Below are 11,869 nucleotides of genomic sequence, written 5' to 3' on the forward strand. Positions count from 1 at the left end.
GCACTGCAATGGCGTGGAGGTGATAATAGGTCTGGGGTTGGAGCAAAGAGGATGTGTGTATATGTGTGTGAGCATGTGTGTATGTATGTGTGCACACTGTAGTCAAGTGTACATAGACTGAGGTCTAAGAAGAGAGCAAACATGCACCATTACTGACCAGCTGTTCTGTGTGTGTGCGTGTGTGTGTGTTAGGAGAGAGATTGTGGGGATCAGGGTATGTCACAGTGCATGACCTGTACATTGCACTCTACACTTCAAAATTTATATCATTAATGTTTTATCAGCTCCTACAAGCTCAGATACAGTCCACCCTACCAGCCGTGTGTGTGTGTGAAAGAGAGAGAGAGAGAGAGAGCATTTGAGTATGAGCATGTGGGCTAAAGCTCCACTTACCATCCCACACACATATATATTGTACCCCCCCCCCTTAAAAAAAAAACCACACACGTGCGCAAGCACTCCCTCTTTAGGGAGATGTTGGTTGGAAGACTCATCACAGTATATGGCTTGGGGATTCCCGCCTATGCAACTAACATAATGAGACTTCTGGCACTGAGACAGGATATCCACGTCTACAAATGTGCACATGCACACACATGCACGCACACTTCCTCCCTCATATGGGAGTTGGTTTGATGACCCATCAGAGTATATGGCTTGGGGATTCCCTTCTATGCAAGCAACCTAATGACACTTCTGGCACTGGGACAGGACATCCGCATCTGCATATGTGCACACACACACACACACACACACACACACACACACACACACACACGGCACCATGGCTGTGCTTGGCACGTCCACCACGGCTCCTGGGAGCTGTGTAGGGTGCTGATGGTACTCTGTCCCTGATGAGTGGGCAGCAGCTGTCTGCCTCCACTCTGCCAACAGAAACCCCCACCATCACCATCTCAGAAGAACTCACCTCACCCCGACCCCCTACTTAACAGAACCTTCTTAAACATTTTATTAATTTAACCTCATATTGTAACTTAACAAAATGCATAATAGAAGGTTTTTGTTGACATATCATTTGAGTCTTAATTAACAAAAACATTTAAGGTAACCATATTACTATTTGCTATTTTTTAAAAAGTGTACTTAACATGGTTTGCCTATTAGCTGATTACCAAGCCCTGTCAAACCAACAGCAAAGTAGAAAAACCATCAAACTTGAGAAGTCAAGAAGTTCGGCCATGGTGTGCGTGAGCTCCAAGCCACAGTGCAAACTGTAAGGAGTTCCTCTTTAGCACTGATGTCAGAGCAGCACCCTGTCATAATCCTCAAAGCTAACCTTCATAACAGCAAATGCTTTAATGATGTTTGTGGACTGGTGTGTGTGTGTGTGCGTGTATATATATATATATATATATATATATATATATATATATATATATATATATATATATAAACAAAGCCAGACGCAGCTGTACCTGCTGGACCCGAGTCAGCTCATGAGTGGCGGCCATCATTAAAACGTCATGGTTTCATTTAGGTATTTGTTGTGATCCCCTGGGAAACGGGTCATTAGTGTTATTGATGGCCACTCAGCGCGAGCTGCGGATATGAGTTTGCATGTGGTTTTAATAAGACAAGATCAGTCATGCATGCATGTAAAAGCTGTACAAGTACCTCTAAACTGGGGGGGGGGGGATGTCGGAACTTCGGGGATCAGACAGCCTGGTTAAAGCAACAAGTGCGCTGCAGATCTGTGCAGTTCACTGAGCTTCAAGGTGTTATTCCTTAGAAATACCTCTTATATTTCCACTAAATGATTTTCCCTCTCCTTCTCTCTCACGCTCTCTTTCTCTGTGTGTGTGCACGTTGGGGAAAACTGAGTCATGAGCAGGGTAACTTAAAACCAGTTTAGGCAAACTGGATTTGTCCACTATTCTGTACACACTGCAGGTGAATTCAGTTAATCTAAATCAAACTAAACCAAGGTGAAACAAACAGTGTTTTGCTGCCTTGATTTAAGCTGAGCTGAGCAGAATTGAATTGGAAGGTTGGTTGTGTGTGTGTGTGTGTGTGTGTGTGTGTGTGTGTGTGTGTGTATGTTTTCGAATTGTCTTTGGACTCTGTATAGTAGTTGTCTTCTAGAGTAACGTAAGGTCAGCTAATATTACTTGAAACACAGCATTTAAAAAGAAAGGCCTCAGGTCTCAGGTTTTGGTCCGACTGCACTTCGTCGCGCAACAATGCCCTAATTACGGTAAAACTGAATGTAAATAATGGCCGCGTGTTCACGGCAACGCGCCACCTAGTGGCAATATGCCGCACCTGTTACCGAAGACCTTTCGTTTCAAATTTGCCGACAGCGTCACGGACTCTTTAAGTCTGGGGTGCCTAACGATTTCGCTGCTCTGAAACACGTACTAAAGCTCGCAATCCGCTGGTGGGTTATGGTCCTGGAGGACTGGATTTGGGTTCCGCTGCCTTAAATGGTCCTTAAATAATTGCCAATAATTACTGGGTGTTGAAAACTACGATAGTGTTGTCTGTTTCCCACTCATATGTCACCCGATTTTATCGACTATATGGGACTTTCCGACACATTAACACACCCGAGTACTTAATGTATTCTAGAGATATAGCTAAAATAGATAAATAAATAAATAAATAGATAAAAATAAAAAACAGTGAAAGAGTCAAACACAAACAAACTCACGCCTCCCCGGTGTGGGAGAGTTCGCAGATACCCATCTCTGCTCCATGCCCTGGCATTTAGGGTTTGTTTTTCTAGCCGGCAAGCGGCCCAAATGGAGCGACGCTCGCCGGGGCCATTTCCCAAGGCCTCTTTTCAATGTGATCGCTGCCTCCGTCTTGGACAGCGCCAGTTCAAAAGGCCCGGTCCTCCGGGAACGGGCGAGCTCTCGAAAACGGAGGAGGAGAGACGGCGTGAGGCGCTTTCACGCTCCCGGGCGTGAAGACGGCGCGGTGATAGAGTCGCTCCGCTGACACTTTACGCATCGTTTCGGTGCGAAAGTGGCCCAGATCGCATCTGACCTCTGCGGGTTATTCCACAGACTCGATAGGCCCGGGAATCACACCGCCCCGCCCCGCCCCCAGGCGGCCTCCTTTGAAACGTTGCGCGTCAGCGATCTGCCGCGGATCAGCGCCCGTCTGCGCGACTTAAATGATATCTGCATCGCATGGTAACCTTGGAAATCACACAGTATTTGTGTTGTAATTCTGTGATACACATGCTCGATGTAAATCATTAGTGGTGCGTTTATCGCAGACGTGCTGCTTGTAAATGTCACTTTAGTATGCAATAAAGGCAACTTGCGTTATTGTGTTACACTAAAACGGTCTTGGTCTCAGTTTTGACTGGGTTTCTGGTCCTCGGTGAAGACTCGGCACATGTATCTAAAAGCAGCGTAGTACTGAACGTTTAAATATACATTTTACAGTCTCCAATGATTGCTGACTTCTGGCACTTGGTCTGAACAGGAGCGTTAAATCCAGCAAGAAAGCTGTTTCATATAAAGTGACACGATTTCAGATATGTAGCAAGAGAAGTCTAGCTTTGAATATACTTTCTAGAGCCAGAGTTGGCTACTTATTTTATACACATACTAGTTAGAATGACACACAGGCCATTGGTGTGTGTGTGTGTGTGTGTGTGTGTGTGTGTGTGTGTGTATGAGAGAGAGAGAGAGAGAGAGAGAGCGAGAGAGCGCACATGTGTGGCATGTCGGCAGATTAAAGTCATGGTGTGTAACTTTTTGGTCACCCAGTACTTTCTGGATGGATGGTCTTCAGAGGCCTGTTTGACTGGTGTCAGGTGTGCGTGTGTGTATGGATGATTCTCAGAGGCCTGTTTGACTGGTGTCAGGTGTGCGTGTGTGTATGGATGGTCTTCAGAGGCCCTGCTTTGCAAGAAACAGGTGTGTGTCATCCCTGGCTGAAGGCTTTGTCCGATAAACATTATTGGAGAACATCTGTCGGCTGTCACAACACAGGGCAGTCCGAGAAGCACCTCCATCCATCAGTCCAGGGGCTCTGTCCCCCACCAGTGGCCCAGCCAACATCACTCATGCTGGGCAGCCAGTGGAGGGCCACAGGAGGGCCTGGTGCTCGTACCTGCTGCGATGGTCCACCGCACTTGAGAAATCCTTTAGGGAAAGGGTTATGGTTGTAACAGGGACACACTCTCTCACACACACACACACACACACACACACTGTTCCACTCAGGTGAGCTGTCAGTGGATGTCAGGTGTAGAGAGGTGACCTCTACTGCTCTAACTCAGCATTTCATCTGATGGGGATGGACAGGTCACACATACACATACACATACACATACACATACACACACTATAGTAATATAGAGCTCTTACTCATGAATACGACACACGTTTAAATATTTTAAAACTCCCATTCCAATTATATTAATTCACATAGCAGACAAGCATTATCAAGTGAATGAGCAGTCAACACAAAATAAGTCACCTGACCTGACACATTCTGAAAAAAACAAAAAAAATACAGCAAAATACCGCAAACCAGAGACTTAAACAAAGACAGAAACAAGCTACAAATGAAAGTGGCTGTGTTACAGGCCTGCCAGAGAATCTGCAGGGAAGACAGCCATTCCTAATGACTTTAGGTTACAAGGGCTTGCACTGACCGGGACAATTTATTTAAGACTATTAATTTGTCCAATAACTCACCTTCCCTCCCCTACGTACAGCAAAGAGCTCCGGCTGGTGCATAATTCACACATTACAGACAATAAATACGTGCCAATTTAAAGCAGACATTCTGCGCTTTAACCTCATCGTCACTGTTTTATCAGAGCACGAAGTCCAAACCACAACCAATCCACGGTCCAAAAAAAAAAAAAATGAACGGCTGCACTGCACCTCCAAATGCAACTGGCATTTGAAACTGACATTCATTTAATTATAAAATTATTCACGATTTTTTTTGTGTTTGTTTTTGTTTTCTTAAACGTGAGAAATGGACACACACCGACTTCTGAAAAAAAAAAACACACAAAAAAAAAAAAAAACCCAGCATTTTAATTCAAAGTTCTGCGTTATTCTTCATTATAGCACCATTACATTCAGCGTTTGATCCGTGTGACAGTATTTGAGTTTCGTGACAAGCAGGGGGAAATAGAAGTAAACAGAAGCGTTACAGCAGACAGAGCGAGCGCTCCTCACGTCTCACTTTTACAGCACGCGAGTCCCGCCGTTGGAACGGCCGCGCGAGGCGGCTCATTTGTTGGGATTAGAGCTGTTTGGCGTGAGAGGGTCGCTGAATCACTGATCTTCGGAGCGCCTCGAGGTTTCGTTTACAAGAGGCGCATTCTGCTAGACACTTCCCTTTTAACAATTTACACAGAGCGGCTCGGCGGATGGGGCAAGTAACTGGATATTTACACAGTGCGCACGGGCGCTTTGGGTGTGCTGTCACAGAAATCACATCACAGGAAATACACGAGGAGCCGAAAACGCGAGCCTGGTCTGCCAGACACAGCGAAATATATTTTAAAAAAAATAATAGCTATAATAGTAATATCATGCTTGATACTTCGTGTTGTTAATTAAATGAACAACAATGGGCACCATCGGAGGCTGTGTGAGAGCCTGGTTATTTCAGTGATGAGCTCTGTGGGATATCTGGTGTAAAGGCAACCCGAGTGAGTCTGCTAACGAGGGAGTATTTCTGAGGAAGGTTGGAGAAACGTTTTTATTCGCTTAGTGGTATATGGTGAAATGAAAGGTTGAAGCTACCCTCCCATGTCCTGTAATAAGAGAATTTTGGTTGGACTTTGTGGCTTTGTGGGTATGGGAGGGTTTGACTGATGTGGTTTGAAGGATGACATGGAATGTTTGGCTTCAGAATGCATAGAAATGGATGCATGCACCCACACACGCACACGTACACACATGCATGCACACTCATTCTTACATATGCATGCCCATATATATACATGCGTACATACACATTCTCACACACACATTCTCACATACTAACACAGAGTGGAAGCTCAGTAGTGAACTCGTAGTGTGTGTGTGTGTGTGTGCGTGCACGCATGCGTGTGTGTGTTTACTTCAGCTCCTCTGTGGCTCACCTCTTGTTTTGATACAAAATGTTTAAAAACTTAACCTGCCCCCCACACACACCTGACAAAGAACACTGTGTGTTGGAGTGTGTATAAGTTTAGAGTCTCTGGCCGCTGTAGCCGAACATGGTCAGACATCTCTCCTCTGCTTCAGTGGGAAAGAAACAGAGAGCACAGCAGGGCTAAAGATTCCAGAAACACCTGAGAGAAAGAGAAAGGGAGAGACAGAACAGCTTCATAATTGTCATAATCAGCACCTTGGAATTTGAGACATGAGAAGCAGAGAAACATAATGGACCCTGGGAGACACAGAAACAGGGAAAACGGTAGTGGGAGAGAGAGAGCGATGGAGGGGCTGTGTAGAGCGAAAGAGAGACAGCATGAGGGAGACAGACTGATTATTTTTTAGTCCTCTCATTTATTTCGCCATCCAATAACAAAAACAGCTCAGCATCTCAGCTGTGAAGGCCATTTTGGATCGGCGTGGCCGTCACTGTGCTTTTAGAGTTCAGAGTGTGTCTGCTCTGTGAGGAGACCCACCATGTGTTTGCACTAACGAGGGCGACCTGGGGGTGGCTCTCTGAAATAATGAAAGAAAGAACGAGAAAGCTGAACGCAGGACATGGGGAGATGGGACAGAGGAAAAGAACAGAACAGTATGGAGAAACGTGGGACCTTCAAAATGAGAAGCAAATGTGGAAAGATTCAGGGTGTGTGTGTGTGTGTGTGTGTGTGTGTGTGTGTGTGTGTCAGAGGGGTGTTGTGGTGGGTTAGCAGGGTGAACGGTTGAGCCCCATCTGAGCAGGGCTGGAGGGGGTCGCTCCAAGCGAACACACACACACATGCACGCACGCACACACACACGTTCAGATGTCCTGCTGCGGTTCACTTAACATAACTGTCAAAAAGATGGCCAATATGCAGAAAGACAGAACGATCTTAACAGCTCAGGGGCCTAGGTCTCTCTCTCTCTCTCTCTCTCTCTCTCTCTCACACACACACACACACAAATTTGCACATTCCTACTGTCAGGCTGATACTTTGAGCAGTTTCAGCTGAGATGGCCCAACTCTTTCTGCATGTGATGGGGGGGGGCGGGATCCCAAACTCCAGAGAGGTGTGGGAACATCTGGACTTCATGAGGAATACTGAGACACACACACACACACACACACTCACACACACTCACACACACTCACACACACTCACACACACTCACTCACACTCACTCACACTCACACACACTCACACACACTCACACACACTCACACACACTCACACACACACACACACACACACACACACACACACACACACTCACACTAACCTTCCTCACAGGTGTGACCAAGCCAGGAGAGGGGGCAAACACAACGTCCATTGCGTTGGTCACACTGGCCTCCATTAGAGCACAGACACTGCAGAGAACAGCCGGGTCCATAAAAGCCATCGCCACAGTCTGAGGGAGAGAAGGGTCGTATTCAATGAATCACACTACCCAAAGATGAGCAGTGCTTATATCAAGTCTCCGGGAGCAGGAGTAGATCTGGGTTTTCCCACTGTAATCACCAGTGTATATCAATACTACATCTTTCTCAGTGTAAGCTTGTGTGTGCATGTGTGTGTGTGCGTATGTGTGTGAGCATGTGTGTGTACCTTTTTCACAGTTGTTCCCAGTCTTTCCTGGGGGGCAGAAGCATTGGCCAGTAGCTGGATCACAAGGTACCCCCTCAGCACACTTACACGGTCGTACACAACCCACACCAAAATGTCCCACTGCACAACCTGTAAATATCCGTGCACACACAGACACACACGCGCACACACACACACACACACACACACACACACACACACGCACACAGTGGTTGTGAGTGTCAGCATTTCACACTGACTCAGAAATGGGCACTTTACCGCAGAGCTTACTGCTCATACACGTGCACGCACACACACACACACACACACACACAGCAGGGGCTCTACATGAGACTACAGGACATGGATAGATCAAATAACTATAGCTACACACAAACCACACACACACACACACACACACACACACACACATACACACATACACACATACACACATACACACATACACACATACACACACACACAGGGCATTGAGATGCACCAGGAACTCATTAGAGTACAGAAACACCTGTCTCTGATCAAATAGTGATAGTATTGGTAGATACACACATATATACACTACTGTGTTCTACTTTTCCTTTCAATAAATGCAGACATATTTCAGTAGCCTTTTGAACTAAAGTCATCACAGTCCTGTCACACACACTCACTCCATTTTTTGCAATCAACAAGTCTCTGCCTCTTTGTGTCTCTGCCTCTCTCTCTCTCTCTCTCTCTCTCTCTCGTTCTCTCTCTCGTTCTCTCTCTCTGTATTTAATCATTTCTTTAATATCCTCCTTTCAGATAGATATCTTATTTCAGGTCATTAAGCACATTATTATATACTCTATTATCTTTAAGAGCGCAGTAATATATACAGAGTACGCACATTTTCCATGCTGCTAACACAAAACACAAGACAATTGTAACTTCTTAATATGGGGTTAGTTCTTTTTGTTTATTCACACTGAAAATGTGCTTTTTGTGACATCAGTAACTTACGCGTTTGACAGCGGTCGCCGTGGTAACCTGGAGGGCACGTGCATTGTCCTGTCACGTGATTACATGTGTGTCCAGAAGCACAGTCGCACGTCTGGGAGCAGAGCAGGCCAAAAAAACCAGCAGGGCATTCTGGGATAGGTGGAGAGAGTTGGAGAACTGTGTATGTTGAGAGTCACAATGTGAGAGAAATCAGGCCAACATCAAACTCAAACCGAATTTACCACCTCCTCACTGGAGATAGTCATTCCTTTGGTTGATTTGACTCTGTTAACATGTCTTCAGATCTGATTACAAATGAAGGTAAATTTAGCTCAAAATAATGAACTGAGTGCCTGGAAATATGTTCCAGCATTATGTCTTGGTAAGACCGTGCGCAGTCATACACACAACACACTCATATATACACGTTTTCACTCACGGTGTTGGCAGATGGATCCATAATAGCCAGCGGTACAGGAGCAGGACCCAGTAAACCGGTCACACGTCCCGTTATTCTGACAGACACACTCCAGCTCACAGTTAGCTCCGAACTGCCCTGACATGCAGGCTACACACACACACACACACACACACACACACACACACACACACACACACACACACACACACACACACACACACACACACACACACGGTTTGACATTGCTGCAAATACTATTTAATTTTGTGTTAATCTGTCAGCAAATATGTGTAATCTGTAATAATATTAGTAGAGAGATTTAAGATTCGTTCCTGCAAAATCATATATAAATACATGTTTGATTGGGCTTCACAAAGCCATAAAGCAGCTTTTATAGAAACGAAGAATACAAAGACAAGGCCTGCCTGAGACTAAAGACAGACAGACAGACAGACAGACAGATACACCCCTCCTCCTCCATACAACACTGAACACTGCATTCTGGGTTTCACTCATCACAGGCTGAGTAACTGTACGTATCAAGAAGTTTGTTGTGGTAATAACAGTTGTTTGATTACCTTCTTCACAACGTGTGCCCATCCACCCTAGTGCACACCTGCATGCTCCATCAACAGGGTCACACACGCTTCCATTTGCACATGCACACACACCACGACACTGTGCTCCATAGCGCCCCCTGGAACACACTGCATTATAGAAGGGTTTCAGGTTAGCCACTGTGCTTAAAATTCAGAACAGAGAAAGTAGTATTTTAAATTATGATTGCATGCCAGCTAAAGTGGCTTATTCCTGTATTGTAACAGGAATAATCCACTTTAGCTGGCATGCAATAATAATTAAAAATACTACTTTCTCTGTTCTGTTCTGTGTATTACAGATTACACAGATTACACATGGATAGCCTTGTTAAATAATGAACTACAACTGTTAATTAACACAAGTATTAAAATTAATGAGAAAATCAATCTAAACCCAAAATAAACTCCAAGTACAGTACATCTGCATTCTATGTGGGCTGTAAAACTACCCCCACTGCTCTAAAACTGACCTGACGCAGAAGTGCTGTTACAACATTTCAGTACAATTAAATGTGTTCTCCCAACACACTTCCATCAAAACAAAAGGCCGGAAGTTTTGGGTCTGGGAGTGCGTGATATTTACCAGAATGAAATAACTGCCAATGTTTCTGAGTGCAAATGTCCCATACTATTATTGTCATTACTCTAAACTGGAACAGTTTAAAGTTCAAAGAAACGTGCTAGAATAAAAAAGATAATACTACAAATACTGCATTGTAAGTAGAATTGTAATCATCGAGGGGTTTTTCCACAAAGTGATACTGTGCTGGTGGGGGGGCGAGTTTTTTCGGTCTAAAGTAAGTCAAGTCTCTGCGTGAGAGGCCGTCCATAAACCCTGCCTAATCAGTCCGGCTATTTGCAGAGTGTCTCTCTATGTTCTCCCTCCGCTCTATCAACAAAAGCACAGACATTTGTTTCAAATAAACTCTGAATTTTGGAATTATTGCAGTTAGAAAAAGCTCTCCCCTAAGCACTGTTAGTGGCACGGGAACACGAGCGCCCATAGAGACACATGTACATTCTTAAGTTTACTTAAACCTCAGACCATTAGCAAAATAGCAACGAGGATATCGTTTGGCAGCGAAAGAAAAGAATAATCATGTTTCTGCGGGCAATTTGCTCTGAGAGCCAAACAATAAGCAAAGCACTTTGATTTTCTTGCATATTTATTTGTTTCCTTGCCAGCGCCGTCGACACGGACCAATGGGAACCAGCTACTTTAGAGTCGTTTGTACACCCTGAACACGCCAACGCGAGCCGCGGCGCGAGAAAAGCGCGAGCTCCGGGAAAGTCCCGCCCCGTTGTTCAGCGGCGGCGGAGCGAGCGATAAAAGATCGGGAATGTGATCGCGCGCTTCTGCTGTTGGGGGAACGTGGGCGCCTGAATCGCAGAAAATGGGGGACCGAGTTAATTGCCGTGAATACGGGACGCAGAAGAGCCAGAGAGGGGAACGTCCTCGTAGTGCTGCTTCAGAGAGCAGCGTTAATAAGAGAAAAGTAAAGAACGGGAGTACGGGCGGGAGTACGATAACTTAGCACTTAATACGATAACTCAACAGTTGATATAACCCAGCACTTAATACGATAACTCAGCACGTAATACGATAACTCAGCACGTAATACGATAACTCAACAGTTGATATAACCCAGCACTTAATACGATAACTCAGCACTTAATACGATAACTCAGCACGTAATACGATAACTCAACAGTTGATATAACCCAGCACTTAATACGATAACTCAGCACTTAATACGATAACTTAGCACTTAATACGATAACTCAACAGTTGATATAACCCAGCACTTAATACGATAACTCAGCACTTAATACGATAACTCAGCACGTAATACGATAACTCAACAGTTGATATAACCCAGCACTTAATACGATAACTCAGCACTTAATACGATAACTTAGCACTTAATACGATAACTCAACAGTTGATATAACCCAGCACTTAATACGATAACTCAGCACTTAATACGATAACTCAGCACTTAATACGATAACTTAGCACTTAATACGATAACTCAACAGTTGATATAACCCAGCACTTAATACGATAACTCAGCACTTAATACGATAACTTAGCACTTAATACGATAACTCAACAGTTGATATAACCCAGCACTTAATACGATAACTCAGCACTTA

The 11,869-nt window shown here is 44.7% G+C and overlaps 1 protein-coding gene across 2 annotated transcripts; it reads right to left on the reverse strand.

Moving 5' to 3' along the window:
• Positions 1–4,325: 4,325 nt before the first annotated feature.
• LOC145655359 (uncharacterized) lies at positions 4,326–9,816 on the reverse strand. 2 transcript variants are annotated; one of them, XM_081708989.1, is made up of 6 exons: positions 9,692–9,816; positions 9,132–9,260; positions 8,714–8,842; positions 7,733–7,861; positions 7,407–7,535; positions 4,326–6,280 (listed from the first exon to the last, which is right to left on the reverse strand). In XM_081708989.1, the coding sequence occupies exons 1-6, from the start codon at positions 9,711–9,713 to the stop codon at positions 6,210–6,212; spliced, it is 609 nt and encodes a 202-aa protein (XP_081565115.1). In that variant the 5' UTR covers positions 9,714–9,816; the 3' UTR covers positions 4,326–6,209. The 2 variants fall into 2 exon arrangements, with proteins under 2 accessions (XP_081565115.1, XP_081565114.1); XM_081708988.1 differs by lacking the exon at positions 4,326–6,280 and adding an exon at positions 6,307–6,659.
• Positions 9,817–11,869: the final 2,053 nt, after the last annotated feature.

Source organism: Electrophorus electricus, unplaced genomic scaffold (assembly GCF_041902795.1).
Source record: "Electrophorus electricus isolate QZ-2024a unplaced genomic scaffold, ASM4190279v1 Scaffold234, whole genome shotgun sequence".
In the NCBI taxonomy this organism is placed as follows: domain Eukaryota; kingdom Metazoa; phylum Chordata; class Actinopteri; order Gymnotiformes; family Gymnotidae; genus Electrophorus; species Electrophorus electricus.

Excerpts from the sequence above, each read along its gene's own strand:
- LOC145655359 (XM_081708988.1), bottom strand. The coding sequence starts at position 9,713 with ATGGGCACACGTTGTGAAGAAG. Across the intron at positions 7,862-8,713 it reads CGGCGACCGCTGTCAAACGC|GTTGTGCAGTGGGACATTTT; the intron begins GTAAGTTACTGA and ends GGATATTTACAG. Across the intron at positions 7,536-7,732 it reads TGGGAACAACTGTGAAAAAG|ACTGTGGCGATGGCTTTTAT; the intron begins GTACACACACAT and ends TCTCTCCCTCAG.